Raw genomic sequence first — 23,922 nt, 5'->3', positions numbered from 1 at the left:
TTTTTTTTTTTTTTTATTGCTATTTAACTCTCCAATTAATAAGTGATTGTGAACACTTTAATTCTCTTAATTCGTCATTTTTCAAGGAAATGATTTATAAACAAGCAAATGTTATTGGACCCTAGATGGCATACCTAATTACTTCCTAAGTTACCTGATTCTAAACAGTATTAAACAAAGTGATAATGAACAGATCTTTACAAATTTATTTTAGTGCCCATGTCTTTGTATTAGGGCCTTTGAATCTTGGAAGTGCAGTTCCATTGGGACCTAGATAATTATTAGGGAATGATTTAGAACATACTTCCTAAAACTGATATATCTAAATGGAATAGTAATGGAAGACAGTGATCTTATTCACTTATTTGCTTTTATTTGTTGATATAAACATTTTGTTGTTATTTTATTATGCTTGAATCCTAAAACCTTCATAAACAAAGGGTAAAATTTAGGACTTTAGAAGTGAGTCACATAATATCGTCTGGTTGGTGTTTATTGTGCCTCTGTATTAATGGTGTGAGACAAAGCTGTTGAAAGGGCCAAGCTGTTTTCCAGGATCATGTACTGTTAATGATGGCTATAGACCAAAGCCAGTCTTTTCTCTTAAAAAATGTGTGGGCTGCTCTTGTTCAGAAAGATTAAATAAATATTAATAAAGATTAATAATTATTAAATAAAATAATTCCTACAGATTAGGAAAAAAATTGTTTCCCCCAACTGTAGCATGGGAAGAATTAGCTGAAATCTTTTCTTGTTAATGTATCTAAACTTTTATGTTATTCAATTCCAACAAATAGTAGTTATGGTTCCTTTTGCCAGGGGTGGGGGCGTTTAACCAAAATCAGTCTTTGAATGCCTTTCTTTCCTGTGAACAAGTTTCTTCAGTAGAGACTAGCTAACTGAGAGGCGTTTAACTAAGATCCTAAGTAACTTTCAAATGATTTTCTTGATTTCAGTAGAGAGTGAATTGGGGAAAGTATAGGTATTATTAAAAGCAGCAGCAGATTTAAAGCATCTGCAGTATATATATCTTTCAATTGCCTAATGTTTTTATAAAACCTTTTGGTCTTTTTACTCAGAAGAATGATTATCACAGATGGAAGTCTTTATTTTTTACTTTGCAAAACTCCACATAAATTATGTTTAGCATGTTTGATAAGTTTGTGTTTAACCATGGTCTAGTCGAGAAAGCTTTTGTCCACTTATTTGGTAATATATGACCGAAGAGACAGGTGAGTTAGCAGTTCTCGTTAATGCAGTAAGTATAAGTTGGAAAGCCCTAACCAGTTAATAACTAATAAGTCTGATAATGATAAATAATAAATCTGATACCGAAGTCCTTTCTTTTTTCATGTAGGTGAACTAGTTGATAAGGTTTTGTTGTTTATAAGATTGGTTGTCCTGACTTAATTGAAATAAATCTTCTTTTGTCCTTTTTATGTTTTTTATAGGCAGCACTTTGTGCTGTTCATGTCATCAGGAAGGTTCCTGAACTTATGGAGATGTTCTTACCAGCAACAAAAAATTTATTGAATGAAAAGAACCATGGTAATGTGATTTAGATGCACTCATGAAGTACTGAGGGAGAAGGGGAAAGAGAATAGGCTTCAGGCAGTGTTGGCCTTCTGTCTCATGCAGTGGACTCACCTTTCTACTGTGCTTGGACACTTTTCCAGGAAGGGCTAATGGGTTGAATCTCTCTTCTACTCCCATATCCTAGTTTTTGTAGTTAGAGATTGATTCCTTTACAGTAAGCTTGTTGTTTTTCATTTCTGGTCCTCTTTTACTATATTAAAAATACTATATTAAGTAATAGTGTAATTACAAATGATCCTAGCCTTGATTTTCATGTGTAAAACCCTTTGATTTCCTGGCTATTTTATAATAGAAGAAAAAGTTATTTTTTTATTGCTTTGCCATAGTAGTGTAAGAGTTGTGAAACTACTTTTAGGTTACTTGTAACAGGAATTTGTAATGGTTACCCAGATATATTTTTATAAAGCTTGAGAGAAATTAAATGAAATGTGGCAGTTCTTTACCGAGCATTTTATTCTTATTTTGAAGTCAGTGAAACAAGTTCTGAGTGAAGAAAATTCTTGTGTCCTAAATGCTAAGAGAAAAAATGTTAACGTGTATTTAATTTGATTAATGCAGTCCTGTGCCTAGAAGACTCAAAATATACTTGTTGAACAAATGAATGTTTAGGGTACTTATTTATTATTTAGTGAAAAGTATGGTGTGATTCTTTTCACTCACTCTTGACCAAGCAAATTTACTTTGTCATTCACAACTACCTTGGGTTTTTTGTATATTTTATCTGGAAATTTAAAACCTTAGTAAGATTTTTCTTCTTGAAATATCTATCAAAACTCAGCTAAGAGCTTATTAAGTCTGGAGCAGGTGATGTCCAGTTTATATTGACTAGGAGCATGTCTTTATGGATATTCTCAAATGTAGAGACATGTGTATTGGTTCTCATTTTTTAGCAATTATTTTGGTCATATAACTTTAGAATATTCTGTTTTGATTGACATCACCAGTATTAAATCAGCAGGTATCTATTAATACCTTCTTTGTATTCACCTCAATGCTTAGATTCTTTGAGAGATTAAAAAAAAATAGCAGCTATCCTTTTGGAATTGACCTTCAAAACTCAGAGCCCTGTACTATGAAGTTGAATAATATAGCCTCATTATTAGTTTTCATTGGTTCTTTTCTTTCAGGTGTCCTTCACACTTCTGTAGTCCTCCTCACAGAAATGTGTGAGCGAAGCCCAGACATGCTTGCACATTTCAGAAAGGTAGGTGCCATTCTGTATATCTAAGCCTTTCTTGATTGAAAATGGCTTTCCTGAAAAGTACATGATTTTCTCACCTATGAATTTTCTTTTGAAAGAAAGCTGTGGAGCTGAATAAAGGACTTAAACAGCCCTGCTGTGTGGTAGGGCTGGAAGCCAGATTTAGGCATATAAGAACTGGCAATAGTGCAGTGTTTTCCCTTTCATAATAGAAGTCTTCTCTCATTGTTGGCAGACACACCAGTCTCTCACGTGCTTTACCTGCTGTTTTCACATTGAAGTTAGGAAATGTAGCCTGAGGTCAGATTACACACAGGAAGTGTGTGTGTGTGTGTGTGTGTGTGTGTGTGTGTGTGTGTATGTATGTAGTTTAAGGCAGGTAATTTTTTTTATTAAAGGTGAAAACTGCAAACTGAAATTTGACATTACTTTTACCTCACATAGGGTCCCCCACTATTCATTTTACGCTGTGGTGACTCCAGTGACGGAAGTCTCTAGCTTTCTTAAGTCCCTCCCTCCCTTTCTTAGAGCATTCTAAAGTGGAAATTTTTTTCTCCACTTATGTTTAGAAGGGACTAGTAAGGAGGACTCAGAGAAAGACTGTTCTTTGGGTAATTACATGCATTTCAGTTCCTTTTATAGGGTGCTGATCACTCCATAAATTGGGCTTACTTTGTACTTTAGATCTAGTGAAGCTCTAATAGCAGCTCTTTTTTGGGGAGGCTTTTTTGCCCCCTTAGATGTTCATGTATTGATTAAATTATTATAAAATAGTATGAGGCCCGTATCTGTCCCTAATGCTTGCTTTGTATGTTTTGTTCCTGTTGTCTGTTTGGAATCCTGCTGTATGTTAGAATGAAAAGGTAAGAATTAACCCTCTTTTAGATGGTGCATGCTGGCATTAGGTCCTTAGTGGCTTTTGTGTATCCATCCACAAATGTGGCTTTTAAAAATATACTAATGCTGAAGCTGTGCTTAATACTATGTTATTTGTCCTAGCATTTTTGGCTAACTTCCTAGTCCAGGTTTTGTCTTGTCACTTAAACTCCTGACTCCAAAGTCAGCCTTGGATTTCAGTTGCAGCCTTTCCTGATTTGTAAGCCTCCTTCTCTGCCTTTCCTTTGTCTTCACTTGAGAAACTTTGAGCAGTTTCCCATTGGTGATGGCATTTCCAGATTAGTTTGGATCCTTGACACCAAACACTGCTTCTTCTTGAAGCAGATATTTTAGAGCCGCGTGGGTAACCCCATGCTTTAAAAAGCTCCGTACGTACTTCTGAACTTTCAGTTCAGACTTAGAGCTTTAATTTCCCCCTTACTTGCCCTCAATCTTGCCTTGAAGTTTTGGAATATTAAAAGTTTTTTGAGGTAGAGTGGGTGGGCATCAACTGATTTTCATGGCTGCAGCCTTTCCCTTTGTCATTTTATTTTGTTTGTCTTGTCATCAGTTTTAGTAACTTGCATTTTTGTCGGAAAAATAAAGCTGGGTTCCAGGAATTTGTATGCAGAACACTTAGACATTTGTGCTTTTTGTCCCGGGGTGCTCTTATGTGGTCTGAGTTTAGTAGCTGAAGGAAAAAGGACTTCTCTGAGACAGAAACCAGATTTTTTAAAAAAAATAATTAATTTTTTTTGGCTGCGTCAGGTCTTAGTTGTGGCACGTGGGATCTTTCTTTGTGGTGCACTGTCTCTTCATTGTGGTGCATGGGCTTCTTTCTAGTTGTGGTGTGCGGGTTTTTCTCTCTCTAGTTGTGGCACGCGGGCTCCAGGCTGCATGGGCTCTGTAGTTTGTGGCATGCGGGCTCTCTCATTGAGGCACGTGAGCTCAGTAGTTGTGGCACAGGCTTAGTTGCCCTGCGGCATGAAGGATCTTAGTTCCCTGACCAGGGATCGAACCTGTGTCCCCTGCATTGGAAGGCAGATTCCTTACCACTGGACCACCAGGGAAGTCCCCAGAAACCAGATTTTAAAAAGTAATTGAGGATATGGGTAGTACAGAAAAGGAGACCATTGGGAAGTATGCAAGGCGAGCTACTTTTTGTGCAGAGCTTGGTAATTAGATGATCCCGGTTTTATTACATTTTAAAGCAGTTTATACAGTTATATTATTCTGACCTCTAATATGAATCTGTCCACAGTTGACAGATTTAATGAGGATTCTGTTTAGAATTTACAGGTCATTATAGCTTAGATTTGTTTTAATCTTGGAATTGTCCAAATTAGATTTTTGTTTAGGTGACTTATGAAGTGCTTAATTGAAGTGTTATGGCCAAACTTATTTAAATTCCCACAGATTATGTTGTCTTGTATTTAGCAATAGACTTAGTGTTGTAAATGTTTTGAGTGTGTACCTTGGGCAGAGCTTGGCTTTTGTTTCAATCTTGATCCCCTTTTAGAATTGGAGAGTAGGGAGGAATCCAAATACGATGAGAAAAAAATAATTGAGTTGCAGCAAAGTTGGGGCTGTTTTGACTGCCTCCAAAAGAGATAGGATTCAGTTTGCTTTGGACACTTCTTAATGTTAGGTGATTAGAATTGTTTATATAGCTAAATTGAGTTTGTATTAGAGACTGGAAATGTTCTTATTGTGGCAAACATTTTGGAATAGGGTTTTAACCTTAAATGATTGATCAACAGAGTTTGAAATGAATGATAATATTTAAAGCATTTTTAAGTTCAGCTTGGCAGTAAAATTGCCTCTACTATGTGCTGTCAGTCAGTCTAATGGACAGAGTAAAAAGAAGAAGGGCATTCTGACCATAGGGAACGTATAGTTTCATCAGTGAGATAAGACAGGCAACAAATGTATAATTAGGTGCTGAAATTAAATTTTACCTAAAATTGTGTCATATGAGTTAAGAATAGGAAAAGGACGTTATTCATGGCCTTGCTGTCTTCCTAAAGTGAAGGATACAATTTTTCATGTGTCTTTTCCACTTAGTCAGTGTTGGAGGCTTTTGTATTCCCTGTTGTTTGTTGGAAAAGGATATAACTAGCCAAATATTAAGAGGGGAGAATTTTTTTCTCTATTTGAGATAGTTTGTTTTAAGACTATAATTTTAATAAAATCACCAGTATTTTGGGTGTGGTAACATTTTATATCCACATGTGTTGAATGTATTAAAAACTGAATATATTTGTGCAACCTTGGTGTGTCAAGTCCTATAGAAGTAGAAATGCAATATGCCCCATAGGTACCTGTTTTACTTGGTTCTCAGAGGCTTTCTAACCTACTGTTATTTATAGTACCTTTGCATGTATAACTCTGGAGTAAAAATATCTGGTTTGTTTTTAATTCAGATATTCCTTCTTGAGTTCTTGGCCAAAATGCTCCTAAGTTATATTTATCAAACATCAACAGTATAGTAGTATATTGTATCAGTAGAATTTGCTTGGACTCAGACCCTTGCATCCTTTTTCTAAGTCAAATTACCTGCCTATTCATGAGAAATTCTTTGATGTTCACTGTTTTTTGATGCATCTCTCTTCCCCCCAGCTTGTGCCCCAGTTAGTTCGTATTCTAAAGAACCTCATCATGTCCGGATATTCACCAGAACATGATGTTTCTGGGATCAGTGACCCCTTTTTGCAGGTGAGGTCGAAAGAAAGTTTTGGATAAATGATATATTTTGGAATAGATTTTTCCTTCCTCTTATGTTTGTGTTGGGTAGAGATTTGGTAGTTAATTGATTAAACTAATTACATTAACAAATGAATAGTGACACAATTCTGTATGAGATTAATAGGGTAAAATTATAGTTGTAATAGTCAAATCGTATACTACATGGAGACTTGATTTACCAATATAATACAGCTCTGAAGGTGGTGGTATCCTTTGGCTGTGATGTGTCAAAGTGTGGGTTGTCTAATGACTTCACTAAGACATAGAACCATATATAACTTCTCTAAAGATAATGTTTAAATTTCTTCTGTTTGAATTTTACCATTTCTATTGGGATCTAAGACTTCATTTAAGTTATTTGAATTTCATATCAAGCAAAGTTCCTTTGTGCCAGGCGGAATTTGTTGACATTTGTCGTATTTTGCACATTAGGTACGAATTTTGCGGTTATTAAGAATTTTAGGACGAAATGATGATGACTCAAGTGAAGCTATGAATGATATATTAGCACAGGTGAGTACTTAAACTTGCATTTAAGTAAACACTCATTTTAGTAAAGCAAGGAGTAGAATGATTGTGAGTATATGGAGCAGTTTTTATTTGTGTTTTCTCATTGGTGGCTGTAATCAGTCACAAAATGTCTCCTGTTACCTCTGGATATCTTTTGGAAGCATTGTTTTGTCACTTTTGTAACACCCTCTGTGTCTTTTCAGGTTGCCACTAATACGGAGACTAGTAAAAATGTAGGAAATGCTATTCTTTATGAAACGGTTTTGACTATCATGGATATTAAGTCAGAGAGTGGACTGCGAGTAAGTCTTTTTAATTTTTTTTCTCTAAACATTTTATTTAAAATAATTGACTTGGATTTTGGAAATGAATTCCATTTGGAAATTAACTTTAGTAAAGAATGATGCAGAATGTATAGTGCTTTTTTTTGGTATCTGAAGTATCATTTTCTCCAATGAAGGCTTAATATTGATTATAATAGAAATTGGAAGAGCTTAGGTATGGTTAGATACATAGATAATGTTAAGTGAAGGAAAAATTTCTTTCTTTCTCTTTTTTTTTTTTCTTTTTTGACCACACCATGTGGCATATGGGATCTTAGTTCCCCGACCAGGGATCGAACCCATGTCCCCTGCATTGGAAGCGGGGAGTCTTAACCACTGGACCGCCAGGGAAGTCCCAAGGAAGCATTTCTGAATGAGCTTTTTTTAGAGCCATGATTTGAGTTGGGCTCAATCACTTCAAATAAGACATGATATTTGAGTTAATTCATTTCTCTAAATTTTTATTTGAGAAATAAACACAAAGTAAAAGAATTCAAACAGTACAAAAGGTATGCAGGGAGGAAGATGTCTGTCTGTAGCTTTCACGTGTAGACTCTCAATTTTTCTAGTGGGAAATATGGTTACCATTTTCTTTTTTTTTTTTTAACATCTTTATTGGAGTATAATTGCTTTACAATATGGTGTTAGTTTCTGCTGTTTAACAATGTGAATCAGCTCTATGTATACATATATGCCCTCCCTCTTGTGTCTCCCTCCCCCCCTCCCTACTCCACCCCTCTAGGTGGTCACAAAGCACCAAGCTGATGCAGCTGCTTCCCACTAGCTATCTGTTTTACATTTGGTAGTGTAAATGTGTTAATGCTACTCTCACCATTTTCTAATGTACTTTTTTTTGGAGATATTTTATCCATATTTAAATGTGTCTGTACATGTGTATTTCTTTTCTATCCCACTTTTAAAAACTTTTTATTTAAAATAATTTTAGACTTACACAAAAGTTGCAAAAATAGTTCAGAGTCCAATATTACCGTTCGCTCAGCTTCCCCTAATGTTAGCATCTTGTATAACTGTAGTATAATTATCAAAACTAAGAAGTTAATATTGGTTCAGTGCCATTAACCATATTACAGACTTTATTCAGATTTCACCAGTTTTTCTATTGATGACTAATCCTTGATCCCACATTGCATTTATTGTCATGTCTCCTTAGTCTCCTCCAAACTATGACATTTCCTTCGTCTTTCCTTCATTTTTGTGACTTTGACACTTTTGAAGAGTACTGATCAGTTACTTTGTAGAATGTCCCTCAATTTGGCTCTGTCTGATATATTCTTTTTTTTTTTTAATATTTATATATTTATTTGGTTGTGCCAGGTCTTAGTTGTGGCATGCGGGCTCCTTGGTTGTGGCATGCGAACTCTTAGTTGTGGCATGCGTGTGGGATCTAGTTCTCTCATTAGGGATTAAACCCGGGCCCCCTGCACTGGGAGCACGGAGTCTTAACCACTGTGCCACCAGGGAAGTCCCTGATATATTCTTTTTTTAAAAATTTTTTCTAAATTTATTTTTTGGCTGCTTTGGGTCTTTGTTGCTGCATGCGGGCTTTCTCTAGTTGCGGCGAGCAGGGGCTACTCTTTGTTGCGGTATGCAGGCTTCTCATTGCAGTGGCTTCTCTTGTTTGGAGCACGGTCTCTAGGCACGGGGCTTCAGTAGTTGTGGCACACGGGCTCAGTAGTTGTGGCTTGCGGGCTCTAGAGCGCAGGCTCAGTAGTTGTGGCAAATGGGCTTAGTTGCTCTGCAGCATGTGAGATCTTCCTGGACCAAGGCTCGAACCCGTGTCCCCTGTATTGGCAGGCGGATTCCTAACCACTGTGCCACCAGGGAAGTCCCCCCACCCCGATACATTCTTTTTTTTTTTTTTGCGGTACGCGGGCCTCTCACTGCTGTGGCCTCTCCCGTTGCGGAGCACAGGCTCCGGACGCGCAGGCTCAGCGGCCATGGTTCACAGGCCCAGCCGCTCCGCGGCATGTGGGATCTTCCCGGACCGGGGCATGAATCCGTGTCCCCTGCATCGGCAGGCGGACTCTCAACCACTGCACCACCAGGGAAGCCCCCGATACATTCTTATAATTAGTTTGAGGTTATGCTTTTTTGGCAAGACTACCACAAAAGTGGTGTGCCCTTCTCAGCTTCATCTCAGGAGGTACCTGCTATCTGTTTGTCTCATTACTGGTGATATTAAGCTTGATCTTTTGGTTAAGGTGGTGTCTCTCCACTGTATAATTGTTTTTTTTCCCCTTTGTAATTATAATATTTTGGAGGAAACACTTTGACACTATGCAGATATTCTATTCTCCTCAGACTTTTACCTACCGTTTCAGTACCCATCAGAGGATCTTGTCTGCAACAGTTATTAGGGTGGTGTTCTAATGATACCTTTCTATTTCCCTCATTTTTTCCTCATTAAATAATTGGAATTCTTCTATAAGGAAAAACTCTCCCTCAAGAATTTATTCATTCTTTCAACCATTTATTAGTATAATAATTGCTAACCCATAGCTTTGTAAGAAACAAATTTACTAACTACACTACAGTATTTGTATATAGTTCTTTTTGTCATCTGGGTTGTTCTGCACCTTACACATTTCATGTTAAGTGAAAACATTATGTTGGAGCTAGTTTATATTCATGTATAGAGACCATTCTCATTTTTAAAAAGGTTGTGGTAGAATATTCATAACATAAAATTTATCATTTTAACCATTTCTAATTCTGTAGTTCAGTGGCATTAAGCACATTCACACTGTTTTGCAACCTACACAGCCATTTATCTTCAGAACTGTTTGGCCTTCCGAAACTGAATCTACGTACCTATTAAACAATAACTCTCCCTTATCCCCTGTCCCCAGCCCCTGGCAACCACCGTTCTACCTTCTGTCTCTATGGATTTGCCTGTTCAGGACATTTCACATAAATGGAATCATATAATATGGGGTGTTTGTGTCTGGCTTATTTCACTTAGTATAGTGTCTTCAAGGTACATCCATTTCGCAGCATGTGTCAGGATTTATTCTTTTTAATGGTCGCATAGTATTCCGTTGTATGGATGTGCCATGGTACATGTAGCAAATTTGCTATTAATGGACTCTCCTATCATTTGTGATTATAGATAGTGTTGCAGTAGATTTTTGTGCATATGTACAAGTACATTTGTCAGCTAAATTCCTAGAAGTGAAATTGTTGAAGCAGAGGATATAGTTTCATTTTGTAGCTTTTATTTATTTATTTGGCCGCACCATGTGGCATGCGGGATCTTAGTTCCCCAACCAGGGATCAAACCCATGCCCCCTGCAGTGGTAGCACCGAGTCCTCATCACTGGACCACCAGGGAATTCCTCATTTTAAATATTTATAGTTACTGCCAGGTTTCCCTCCAGTGAGGCTGTAACAATATTATTTTTCTGCTAACGATATAAAAACTTTAAAACAATCTTTCAGCAGAAGTAAAATATGGTTTTAGGAGTTTACCTTCAGAATTTTTTTTTGGCTAGCAATCTATAGAAGTACTAACTAAACTACCAACTTTAAATAGTTTGCACCTATCAGAGGCCAGAAAGTGACCTTTAAACAATATAGATATTTGATTTTCCTAAATTTTTAAGCTATGCTGTTTCTCTGTAGGTCCTAGCCATAAATATCCTGGGTCGTTTCTTATTGAACAACGACAAGAATATTAGGTAAGTCAACTGGAAAATGTCTTGTATCTGGCTATTATAAACTCAGTGTACTCAAGAGTGACTTTGCTCAAGATCACACATGTATTGAGTGACATACCTAGAACTTCAACTCAGGATTTTTATTTTTAGTCTGGTCTTAAAACCGTTTTGATAAGAATTTAAGTATTTGCCTCATGAGTTAATTTTTAGTCCTGTTTATACTTTAGCATTAGGAGTCAGCAAACTTTTTCTGTAAGGGACCAGATAGATGGTCAGTATTTTAGACTCCATGGGCCTTAGGGTCTATTTGGCAACCACTCACCTCTGCCTCTTGGTGTGAAAGCAGCCATAGACTGTGTAAATGATGTGCATGGCTGTATTGCAATAAAAATTGATTTACCAAACCAGACAGCAGAGGACTGGGTTTTTGCAGATAGGCTGTAGTTTGCTGACCCCTGCTCTAAATTAAGAAGAAAAATATAACATTTCAGTTGCAAACCTGGAACATGTTTGTGAACTCCAGCTACTTTTTTAAAGTAGATGAATTTATCAGTATTACCTTCTATTCTTTCTCGTCATGTTAACGATTGAAAAAATGTGGAAATAATCATTATGGTACCCTGAATTATCTTCTCCTTCCAGAAGAATTTTTAAATACTTGGATCATAAACTCAGATTTTTGCAGCGGCAGTTTTGGTACTGGTATCAAACAAAAGCAGAGGAAATATAAATGGTAAAATTGAAATAATTTCCTCTTGTGTTTTGGGGCTCAGACAGCCTGAAAAGGCATACTATATACTTATTTTGTTGTACTATTTGAAAGAGTTTGGAAGAATCAAGTCAGTCACTTTTAGAAGTTTAAATGGAATTGACCATGAATACAAATCTAAATCCAAGGCTTCTGGTTGCCACAGCTTTAGATTATAGTATTTTTTATGGCTTTACTGTGTTTCCATTTTACTCACTAATCTGTCTTGTCTTTTAAATATTTAACAATGTATGCTTTCCCTTAGTCATTGGACATCTTCTTTGTCGTTAAGCAGAGAATTATCCTGAATTTTACATTTTAATTCTGTTCTTCTGCAACTTTATGTCATCCAGATATGTAGCTTTAACATCTTTGTTGAAGACTGTGCAGACAGATCATAACGCAGTACAGAGGCACAGAAGTACCATTGTGGACTGTCTAAAAGATTTGGATGTCTCAATAAAACGGTAACAGATTATTGAAAATTCTGCTCCCCACCCATCACCTGATAACTTTGTAATAGTTTTGAGAGGGAGAATGTAGGCATTTATATATTTAGTCATTATTTTCACAGAGTAAATCCTTTTTTTCGAAAGGATTGGCAGGGAGAAGTTTAGATTAATGAAAGAGGCCAGTACGGAATACTGAAGTGCACACTGAAGTTGTCCTTGGTTCTTTGATGAGTAAAACAGGTACAGATAAGCTGGGCATATGTTTACTCAACAGAGGTACTGTGTTCTGTGTGTTGGAGGATGAAAATACGGAGTGATCCATCGGCTGAGTGTTTTATCACAATGCTGAAACTCAAATTGCTGACAGCACACGTTTTCTCACAGTACTTCAAGATACTAGAGGCGGCCGTGTTTCTTAGAACAGTGCATCTAGGAATGACTTCTAGGCAGCACATAGGACTTAGAAAAGGCATGTATATTTTTTCCTTGATGTAGTAATTCTACTGGTTCTCGTCTTAGAATAACTGTAGTTGTTTGTAAAACCTAGTTATAGTTGGCCTCAGTGAACTTTTGGTTTACTGTTCAAACCAGAAAAAATTAGATTTGAAATGATCTCTGAAACTATTCACTTAACAAACATTCATTGATAATTGTGTTCCTTTTATTTGCAGAGAACAGGTGCTAAGTGCTTGGGCAAACTAAAGATAAGACCTAGAGTCAGTAATAACAACTTTTACATAGTGCTTTGCAAAGGATTTATAAGCACTCTCAGTTGGTTCTCAGAGCAAGCCAGTAAGAGAGACTAGGCAATTACTTCTATCCCCAGTTAACAGATTAAAATATAGTACCAAAGGAATCAAATGACTTACTCCAAACCTTACCCCTTGGACATGGCAGACGTGGGAATAGAAATCAGACTTTCTGACTTCTATTGTGTTGTTTCTGTATAGCTCATGACTGGGCTTTGCATTTCAAAAGTAAAACCTGGGTCTCTTTGACAGGTTATATAACAGTAGGAGCTTAGACTCTGGAGCCAGAAAGCCTCATTTCGAATCCTAGCTCTGCCCTTAACAAACTTTGTCTAGTTACTTAGCCTTCCTGTGCTTCAGTTGTCCCATATGCAAAATGTGGATACAAGAGCACCCACTTCAAAAGGTTATATGCAGGATTAACTGGATTAACATATGTAAAGTACTTAAGCACTGTGTAAGAATTAGTTATTATTGCATTTCTGTAAGGATTGAGTTTTTGTTGCTTGTAGATTAACTAAGATGAAAGTATTATTAAATTGGGATTTTTGAAAGTTAATTATATGCCATGTTTGACATTATTGACCAAATGTGAAAAGATGCCTGTAGTAACCTTATAACTTTTATATGTAAAACATGTCCATATTTGCCTTCATTGCCAAATTTGATAGGCGGTTTTAGAAACTCCTGTTTGCTCTCATAGCACATACCCTTTTTTTCCTTTTCATGGCTCTTATTCTCTTTTTCAGTTTTTTTCCCAGCTTTATTGAGATATAATTGTGTAAGTTAAAGATGTCCATCACATTGACTTGTCACACTTATCTATTGCAAAATGATTATCACCGTAGCATTAGTTAACACCTGCATCCTATCACATACTTACCATTTCTTTTTCATGGTGAGAATATTTAAGATCTATTCTCTTAGCAACTTTCAAGTATATAATACATTGTTATTAACAATAGCCATCATGCTATACATTAAATCTCCAGAACTTATTCATCTTATAGGTGGAAGTTTGTGCTCTTTGACAAACATCTCCCCATTTTTCCCACCCCTCAGACCCTGGTAACCACCATTCTAGTCTCTGTTTCTATGCATTCGGCTTTTTTTAGCTTCCACATATGAGTGATACTGTACAATATTTGTCTTTCTCTAACTTATTTCACTTAGCTCTCAAGGTTTGTTTTTATTCTACTCTTCTATGTACCTTTTGATGTAAACTATGTTACATCATCTTTGGACTAAAGTGGATGTAATAAAAGGAGAGTATGGTGACTATATATCATGTTTTTAGTGAATAACGCAGAGGTATTATCATTGGGTAATAATTTTGTTGCCTCTCTTTTTGAGCCTTTTAAGTATTCTAAATCTCAGCTTCATAGAATAGATTGCTGAACTCAAACTGCATTTTTGGTCTTTAGTAGTATATCTCTTGGGGATTTTTGAAGAAAAGTGTTGATGAACGTTCAAAATAAATTTGATAACTTTGGTTATCTCATGTGCAAAGATTGGGATCATAAGATCATGCAAAGACATCAATACATCCACTAGTGCTTGGTGTTCAAAGACAACATACTGGGTCTTTGTTTCATTCCCACTGTAAATATCATAACTTTTTTTCCCTCCCCCCTGCAAGGCGTGCAATGGAATTGAGTTTTGCCCTGGTAAATGGGAATAATATTCGAGGCATGATGAAGGAATTGCTTTATTTTCTGGATTCATGTGAGCCAGAATTTAAAGCAGACTGTGCATCTGGAATCTTCCTTGCTGCAGAAAAGTAAGATTTAATTTTTATATTCATGGGTAAAAAATGCTTGGAACTTTTTGGAAAGCATCTTTAAAACATGGGGGGAATGTTGTAAACATGTTTAAACATGTAACATTTATTTCAGGCTTCCCATTAGAAATTAGGTTTGAGAAGGCCATTCTGGCCAGTATCTAATGTTAAGCCTTATGCTAAGACCAAAATAATCCCACTTTTATAAAATCTCCTCTTTTATCTGTTCTTTAACCTCTCATCTATGATGTCCTTTTGATGAAAAGAATAGAAAAGTTACAGCATCTGGATGGTGGTTCTGTGTAAAACTTTTAGGAAGAAGTACCTCAAGATTTTGGTAGTATGGTTGTTTCACCTCTTTTCACTGTGAATTTAAGGGAGCAAGTTTCTAGTCCTGGTGTGCCTGGGTCTCGGAAGAGTCCCTTTTCTTCTTTCTTCTCTATCCTCTCCTGTCCTGACTTTATGATTTATTTTCTGAAAAACTGGAGACAGAGTCCCTAGTTCTCAGCTCAGCAACTCCTATTGCATATTACATGGAACATCTGAATTTGACTATGTACCACTTCATCACCCTTTGAAATGGGAATTGCTGCTAGTTTTGAAGGTGAAATGGGTCCAGATATAATCACTTAACCTGTGAATCTAAAAAATGCTGTAGGACAGGATTTTTGAAAGTCACTGAGCAGAGCTTAGTTTATAGGTTCCAGTGTTTTCACCTAGTGCCATTATTTTCTCAGGTATGCACCTTCCAAACGGTGGCATATAGACACAATTATGCGCGTTCTGACAACGGTAAGTAGTGTTCTTAAGTCAACATATACTAAGGGCTGGATGTGTCAATTAACGAGTCAGACAAAGCCCTTGTTCTCATGAAGCTTATATTCTAGTGGGGGAGGTAGGAAATTCATGGGGAAATATGTAACACTCTCTTGTCAGGCAGGGGAAAATGCTATGAAAAATACTAAAGTAGCATATGGGACTATATTGATGGCAGAAGAGGATGGGATATGGGGCAGTGGGCCAGGTGTCTTAGGTAGAATAGGGCAGGTCACTCAGAGGAGGTAACATTTGAGTAGAGAACTTGGTTAAATGAGGAGCTGTGCAAAGATTTGGGTGAAGAGTGTACAAATCAGAGGGAACAGTAAGTGTTGCAAAGCCCTAGGGTAGCAAACAATCTTGACCTGTCTGGAGAGCATCAAGAAGGCCAGTGAAGCCAGTAGGGTGAGAGAGGCAGAGAATGGTAAGCTTGATGCAGGGGCTAGATTCTATAAGGCTTTACAGGAGTTAGGATTTTATTTTGAATATGATAGGAAATCATTGGAAAGTTTTGAATGGCTAAATTCTGGATTTTAAATTATGATTTTATAGAATATCCTTTCTTTGGTAGTCTTCCAGAATTTTGGAGCTTCTCAGTCGATCAATTAATAGACAGGGATTAGAGATTTAAGAGTAAAAATGAAAATGTAGTGGCATAACTATCTATGTCTAATTATGTCACCAGAAGTAAAAAACGTTGACAAAGTTGACCACATTAAAATTTAAAACTTGTATAGCAGAAGGAAAAAAAAATCTACAAAGTTAAAAGGCAGATGACAGTTAGGGGAAAAACCATTGTAACATATGACAGTGTGTTAATATTTTTAATCTATAAATACTTTACAATTAATAGGAAAAAGTGAAACACTAAAGGAAAAACTGGCATTTGAACAGACATTTGACAAAAGAAGAAATGGCTAGTTAACAGTGAAAAATACCCTTACTCTTAAAGAGATACTAAATAAAATAAAAGTGAGGTGTCATTTTTCACTTGTCATACTTTTTAATCTAATTCCTAGTGCTAGTTAGAAAATAGAGAACAGGCAGTACTTTATTAATTATGTTTTTAGGACTTTCTGTTGGAAAAGTAAAAGGACACTGTACAAAAATGTATATTACAGAAGTGTTCATCCTAATCTTATTTATAATAGGGGAAAGCTGGAAACAACCAGGAGTCTCCAAATGGGCATGGGTTAAGTAAATTATGAAACATCTGTAGGAGGGAATGATACCATTGAAATTTTTAAAATTTCAATTAAATAGTTTACCTACAATGAATTAATTTTGTAAAAGTTTAAAAGTCAGTATACTTAATTGGGAAATTATATTCTAACAAAAGATACGATGGTTTTTATAAGGCTCAAAAGAAGGGAAAAATTAGAGCTCCTGAAGAAAAATGTTTATCGAAATCAAAACCTTTTTTAAAAAATTGCTCCAACTTTTCAGTTTTCCAATCAATTTATGTTCTCTTTTTATATGATCATATGATTTTTCTTCTTCAGCCTATTGATGTGCTAGGTTAAGTTAATTGATTTTTTAAAAAATTATTTATTTAATTGAAGTATAGTTGGCTTATGTTAATTGAATTTTGAATGCTGAATCAGCCTTCCATATCAGGAATAAATCCCACATGGTTGTGACATATAGGTTTTTTAATGCATTATTGTTGTATTTGATTTTCTAATTTTTTTAAGGATATTTGCATCTGTGTTCATGAGAGATATTGGTCTGTAGTTTTCTGTTCCCGATGTTTTCTTTGATCCATGTGTTATTTAGTAGTGTGTTATTTAATTTCCAAATATTTGGGGACTTTTCAGCCATCTTTATATTACTTATTTCTAGTTTAATTTTGCATGATTTCTATTCTTTTATTTATTTATTTTAAAATATTTATTTTATTTATTTATTTTTATCTTGGTCTGCATTGGGTCTTCATTGTGGCACACGGGATCTTTTTGTTGTGGCACAGGGGCTCATCATTGCGGAGCTTGGGCTTCTCTCTAGTTGTGGCACTGAGGCTTCTCTCTAGTTGTGACGTTTGGGTTTTTCTCTCTCTAGTTGTGGCACGTGGGCTCCAGAGCGTGTGGGCTCTGTAGTTTGTGGCACTCAGGCTCTCTAGTTGAGGTGTGCAGGCTCAGTAGTTGTGGTGCGTGGGCTTAGTTACCACGCGGCATGTGGGATCTTAGTTCCCCGACTAGGGATCGAACCCGTGTCCCCTGCATTGGAAGGCGGATTCTTTACCACTGGACCACCAGGGAAGTCCCTCTGTTCTTTTAAATTTATTTTTAATGGCCCAGAATGTGATCTGTCTTAATGAATGTTCTGTGTGAGCTTGAGAAGAATGTGTATTCTGCTGTTGTTGAATGACGTGGTCTATAAATGTCAATTAGATCATGTTGATGAGTTCTCTTATTTAAAACACTCTGCTTGTGCTTCCCTGGTGGAGCAGTGGTTAAGAATCTGCCTGCCAATTCAGGGGGACACTGGTTCGAGCCCTGGTCCAGGAAGATCCCACATGCCATGGAGCAACTAAGCCTGCGAGCCACAGCTACTGAAGCCCACGTACCACAACTACTGAAGCCCCCGCGCCTAGAGCCCGTGCTCTGCAACAAGAGAACCACTGCAATGAGAAGCCCGTGCACTGCGACGAAGAGTAGCTCCCCACTAACTGCAACTGGAGAGAGCCGGCTCGCAGCAACGAAGACCCAATGCAGCCAAAAATAACAAATAAATACAATAAATAAATTTATTAAAAAAAATAATAAAACAAAACACTCTGCTTTTTCCTATTAGGGAAGAATGTAAATATCTAAGTCACACCACTAATTACCTGCTTTTTAGCTTCTCACCTTTCCTTTTTGACCATTTCCCTAAACTTCTCCCTCTGTCTTTGTGTTTCTTTTTTTTTTTTTTTTTTTTCTTTTTTTGCGGTACGCGGGCCTCTCACCATTGTGGCCTCTCCCGTTGCGGAGCACAGGCTCCGGACGTGCAGGCTCAGCAGCCGTGGCTAATGGGCCCAGCTGCTCCGTGGCACGTGGGATCCTCCCAGACGGGGGCACAAACCCATGTCCCCCTCATCGGCAGGTGGACTCTCAACCACTGCACCACCAGGGAAGCCTTGTCTTTGTGTTTCTTAACAGGAGTGGGTATCCCAGCCACCTAGGATTTTTTCTTTGTCTTTTTCCTCTCTAAAGTACACATGGGTAGGCCTGGTCTCAGTCTTGTAAATCCGATCAACTCTTCTGTCCAGTAATGGGAGATTGACCAAGGTGGGCTGATATTAGGCACAGGTTCCACTGTTTATATGTCCTGTGCAGCCTGGTTATCATCATGCTCTGATAAGGCCAAAATTTAGTTTCCTCATAGGTTAAGTAGCTGTATTTTGTTTTTATGGTTGTAAATCTCAAGATTCCACTAGTAAAGAGGACAATAAAGAGATCAAGGTTTTCTTTTTTTTTTTTTTAATGTGGATAATTAAATACAAAATATTTCCTATTCCTGGGACTACTTATTGGTTGTATATTTATAAACTAGTTTTTAAAGGAGTGTGAATAAACTCAGATTTTTTATTTGTTTGTTTGCTTATTTATGTATTTATTTGGCTGCGTCGGGTCTTAGTTGCAGCACACAGGATCTTCTTGAGGCACTCGGGATCTTTCGTTGCGACGTGTGGGCTCTTCACTGTGGTGCAAGGGCTTCTCTCTAGTTGTGGTGTGCGGGTTTTCTCTCTCTAGTTGTGGCACGCAGGCTCCAGAGTGCGTGGGCTCTGTAGTTAGCAGCATGTGGGCTGTCTTGTTGAGGCACACGGGCTTAGTTCTAAGCCCTGCAGCATGTGAGGTCTTATTTCCCCGACCAGGGATCGAACCCACGTCCCCTGCATTGGAAGGCAGATTCTTTATCACTGGACCACCAAAGAAGTCCCCTAAACTCAGGTTTTTTAAAAGTTACTATTTATTTCAGTCTCATCTTATTTAACAAGCCTTTTTGAACTGTTCATGTACACTCCTTTCTCCATCCCCCAGAGTAGCGTGACTACTATAGCTAGCTCATGTGATTTTAACACCTGTGTTGGGGAGTTGTGGGAAGGGAGAGGTTGTTGTAATTAAGTTCCCAGTGAATGTATTTCTTAAATTTTTATAATCGTAGACCTTACCTGTTTTGAGTAGAGAAGGCTTCTTAAATTTTAAACTTTTTTTTTTTTTACTTTGGACAAAGAGAAGTTTTTATTTTTTATAAAATCTTAAAACTTTAGAATATTCATTTAAATAAGACTTTAAGGGGGGAGGGATAAATTGGGAGATGGGGATTGACATATACACACTACTATATATAAAATAGGTAACTAATAAGAACCTACTGTAGAGCATAGGGAACTGTACTCAATACTCTGAAATGGCCTGTATGGGAAAAGAATCTAAAAAAAGAGTGGATATATGTATATGTATAACAGACTCACTTTGCCGTACACCTGAAAGTAACACAACATTGTAAATCAACTATACTCCAGTAAAAAAAAAAAGGCTTTGAAGTTTGAACTGCTTATGAACATGAGAATTGGAAACAACTTTATCTTTGAGGGTGTTTTGTAGTAGTCTCCTTTGAACAGCAACAATACTAGCTAACATTTCTTCTTATTACTGTGTGTTTCTAGGGATAACTGTCCGCATTTCCTTTTAGGCAGGAAGCTATGTTCGTGATGATGCAGTTCCCAACTTGATCCAGTTAATAACCAATAGCGTGGAGATGCATGCCTATACTGTCCAGCGCTTGTACAAAGCAATTCTTGGTGATTATTCTCAGGTAAGTACTTTCACTTTTGGGGGGAAGTTGCCCTTTATTTTCCTGATATGCTCTTACTGCTGTCACTCTAGAGGTGCCTCAGTTTTGACCTTTATGATTAGATGACCTGTGATTTGTATTAATCCTTTAAAGGACTGAAATCTTTGACAAACGGTGACTTTCTTTTGACAGCAACCTTTGGTGCAAGTAGCTGCCTGGTGTATAGGTGAATATGGAGATCTTCTTGTGTCTGGCCAATGTGAAGAGGAAGAGCCTATTCAGGTACCCTTTGTCACTCTTGGTTAAGGAGGGGGAAAAACAATGTTTTTGGTTTTAAGAGAGTAGTGTTTAATCAGTTGAGATTGATTCCTTGAAAACCTTTTAAAGAAGCAATTCCAGAATTACATTGGAAAACCTGCTGATTTTTGAGTTGGAACTTACTGGGCCATTGTGAGATACTAAAACTGCGTTTAGGACCTACCCTCCATCCCATCAGACTGACTTACATTGTTTCTCTTACCCTCTGGCTGATAAGAAATGAGAGTGTATCCATGTTTCCATTTGCTCATTAAAGGACTGGATTTCAGAGAAGTTGTGGCAACAACACTTTAACCCTATGTATCTTTTTCCTTTCTTCCTCTCCTTCTGCCTTTGAAAGTCATAAAATGCCTCTCAGCCCCCAATGGGTATTTTCCATCCTTTTTACCTCCTCCTACATGCTTCTGGTTGGTGGGTTAGGTTGTACAGTTACCCTGGCAAAGCACAGGTTATGTTAGAAGCTTTGGTAATGATGATGGCAGGATTGTCTTTCTAGTGACATCCTGTGACTTAATATCAGATGTAGATATTTACAGTTAAAATTCATCTTACATTGTCTTTTTTTTTTTCTGCACAGGTAACAGAGGATGAAGTGTTGGATATTTTAGAAAGTGTCCTAATCTCTAATATGTCCACCTCAGTGACACGAGGTTATGCCCTCACTGCCATTATGAAGCTTTCTACTCGATTCACCTGTACTGTAAAGTGAGTATGGAGAAAAAGTAGGGTGAACATGTTGTTTTGTAATTTTTAAAAACTTTATTATGGAAAATTTCAAGCAAAAGCAAAAGTAGAATAGTAAAATCAATTGCATATACCTTTATTCCTCAATAACAATCATCATTTCATGGTTAATCCTTATTTTATCTATACTTTGCTCCCTGTCATCCCCCATGCCTGTTTTCTCTTTTAAAGTAGCGAAGTTATTTTCCCATATAAGGGTTCTGGTTTATTATAATATTTTGAGATGTCTGAATAGGAAGAAAATTGTGAAGGTTTTGGTGTTTAACTCTTTAAAATTTTTTTTTTGTGGTACGCGGGCCTCTCACTGTTGTGGCCTCTCCCGTTGCGGAGCACAGGCTCTGGACGCGCAGGCTAAGCGGCCATGGCTCACGGGCCCAGCCGCTCCACAGCATGTGGGATCTTCCCGGACCAGGGCATGAACCCGTGTCCCCTGCCTCGGCAGGCGGACTCTCAACCACTGCGCCGCCAGGGAAGCCCTCTGCTTTAATTTTTAATGTTAAGCCTCGTGAAGAATGGTATTTTTTACTATTTAAATTGTGAAGTAGAAGAATTTGGTGTCAGGTAATGACCTTTTGTTGAAAGAAGTCTGATGCCATGACCCATTTGTTGATAAAAGCTTATTTTAAAGTTATTAAAGAAGAGAGTGAACACTATAAATTTATTCTTTTGTAGCAAATTAATAATCGGTACTTTTGTCTAGCAAATTTTAGGGTATGAGATATTTAACAGACAAAATCTAGTATTACAACTAGAATAAGTATGATGGTAATAAGTATGATGGTCTTGAGCTATATGTCAGATGAATGAACATAAAGGAAAAGTGTTTTGTTTTTGAAAAGTTATGTACATTAAGAAAAGAGCATTTCAAAATTCTAACCAGAACCCTCTGTTTCAAACATTATTCTCTCTGCTTGTTTATGAACTTTCTTTTGGGTATTTGAATTTGTTTGTCATTTTATCCCAAAGCCGAATTAAGAAAGTGGTTTCCATCTATGGAAGCAGCATTGATGTGGAGCTCCAGCAGAGGGCAGTAGAATATAATGCACTTTTTAAGAAATATGACCATATGAGGTAAGTAAAAGAAAGTAAACAATGCATGTGCCTCTTAGCATCTCAAACAAATTGTCACGATAAACCCGTAAAGGAGATTCATCCCTCGTGCTTTATTAGCCGGACTTCACAACTCTGTTTAGTTCTAACTGCTTGGCCCCTTGTGTTTTGTCCATCTTCTATTCTGCCTAGCCTCTAAAGAAATAAGTGAACTATGTTCCTTTAGTCCCCTTCTCACCTTTCTTTTGGTAGAGAAAGTTTGCTTCATTTTCCATTTTATTTGGTGAAGAAGTGGGAGTTGTTTTCTTCTCAAGAGAATCGCATTCAGATATCATTACTATTAACATTTTGGTGTGCAGTGTCTTCTGTTATGCAGTATCTTTTTTCCCTCTTCTGTTATGCAGTATCTTCTTTTTTTTTTTTTGCGGTACGCGGGCCTCTCACTGTTGTGGCATCTCCCGTTGCGGAGCACAGGCTCTGGACGCGCAAGCTCAGCGGCCATGGCTCACGGGCCCAGCCGCTCTGCGGCATATGGGATCTTCCTGGACCGGGGCACGAACCCATGTCCCCTGCATCGGCAGGCGGGCTCTCAACCACTGCGCCACCAGGGAAGCCCCAGTATCTTCTTAATTGGAAACTGCTAATACGTACTTATTTGCTGTTCTTTCATTCCAATTTCTCTATTACTGAGAATTCCCAGTGTCTCGGGATTTAGAGGGACAGTTTGTCCATTCAGTGTTTCTTGCCTGCCCTTAATCCAGCCAGGAATTTAGGTCATGTATTCTTGTAATCCAGCTTCTATTTTAGTGTCTGTGTTGGGATGTGGGGAGGGGAGATGTCTCTACATGTTTGGCTCCAATATAGTTACAGTGATTGTTTTGGGTAGGGAAGCTAGGTTAACTGCCTAGAATTTAACCACTTCAGATTCTTTCAGGTCTGCTCTGCTTGAGAGAATGCCTGTCATGGAAAAAGTAACCACAAATGGCCCTACTGAGATTGTGCAGACAAATGGAGAGACAGAACCAGCTCCTCTAGAGACCAAGCCACCACCCTCTGGGCCACAGCCCACCAGCCAGGTAGCTTTTCCCTTGCTTATCTGGGGATCTTCATGATCTTATAGTTCCTTAGAACCTGTCTCTTAGCTGATACCTTTCAGTGTTCCTGGATTGATTGATGGTTCTCTTCCTTATTTTTAAGTGTTGAAAGGGCTTTGCATCAGATACAGATAAGGCAATGACTAATGAATAAGATTTTATTTCCTTGTTTAGGCCAATGATTTATTGGATTTGTTGGGAGGAAATGACATAACACCTGTTATTCCAACTGCACCTACAAGCAAACCAGCTTCTGCTGGTGGAGAACTTCTTGATTTGCTGGGAGACATCAATCTTACAGGTGAGGCCAGACTAGAGTTATTTCATGCTTTGTTAGGGATAAGGGCCTTAGGGAAAAACTGTACTGAACATAGCCTTTCTATCTAGCACATGAAACAGTTGAAGATGGGAGAGGCTAAGTGAAAAGCAAGAGTCTTCACAACATCTGGGATATGTTGCCATAC

General features: G+C 37.5%; 1 protein-coding gene and 1 non-coding gene across 3 annotated transcripts in view; both read left to right on the top strand.

Annotated features, from left to right (window-relative positions):
* Positions 1-23,922, top strand: part of AP1G1 (adaptor related protein complex 1 subunit gamma 1) — an 80,124-nt gene that overhangs the window by 44,419 nt on the left and 11,783 nt on the right. Inside the window, exons 5-20 of one of the 2 annotated variants that reach the window (XM_029242546.1) lie at positions 1,452-1,548; positions 2,724-2,800; positions 3,652-3,660; positions 6,293-6,388; positions 6,851-6,931; positions 7,132-7,230; positions 10,894-10,949; positions 12,030-12,143; positions 14,517-14,657; positions 15,395-15,449; positions 20,151-20,273; positions 20,445-20,534; positions 21,148-21,275; positions 22,281-22,385; positions 23,299-23,440; positions 23,633-23,759. In XM_029242546.1, the coding sequence (XP_029098379.1) occupies positions 1,452-1,548; positions 2,724-2,800; positions 3,652-3,660; positions 6,293-6,388; positions 6,851-6,931; positions 7,132-7,230; positions 10,894-10,949; positions 12,030-12,143; positions 14,517-14,657; positions 15,395-15,449; positions 20,151-20,273; positions 20,445-20,534; positions 21,148-21,275; positions 22,281-22,385; positions 23,299-23,440; positions 23,633-23,759 (1,540 nt within the window). The remainder of the gene's footprint in view (positions 1-1,451; positions 1,549-2,723; positions 2,801-3,651; positions 3,661-6,292; positions 6,389-6,850; positions 6,932-7,131; positions 7,231-10,893; positions 10,950-12,029; positions 12,144-14,516; positions 14,658-15,394; positions 15,450-20,150; positions 20,274-20,444; positions 20,535-21,147; positions 21,276-22,280; positions 22,386-23,298; positions 23,441-23,632; positions 23,760-23,922) is intronic. The other variant, XM_029242555.1, reaches the window with a different exon arrangement.
* Positions 12,416-12,501, top strand: LOC114890066. Its single transcript, XR_003792206.1, has one exon. It is a non-coding gene; the product is annotated as a small nucleolar RNA SNORD71 (small nucleolar RNA).

The sequence above is a fragment of the Monodon monoceros genome, unplaced genomic scaffold (genome assembly GCF_005190385.1).
Source record: "Monodon monoceros isolate NGI ecotype Baffin Bay Population unplaced genomic scaffold, NGI_Narwhal_1 Super_Scaffold_10, whole genome shotgun sequence".
In the NCBI taxonomy this organism is placed as follows: Eukaryota; Metazoa; Chordata; class Mammalia; order Artiodactyla; family Monodontidae; genus Monodon; species Monodon monoceros.
This window is presented reverse-complemented; position numbering and strand designations above follow the sequence as displayed.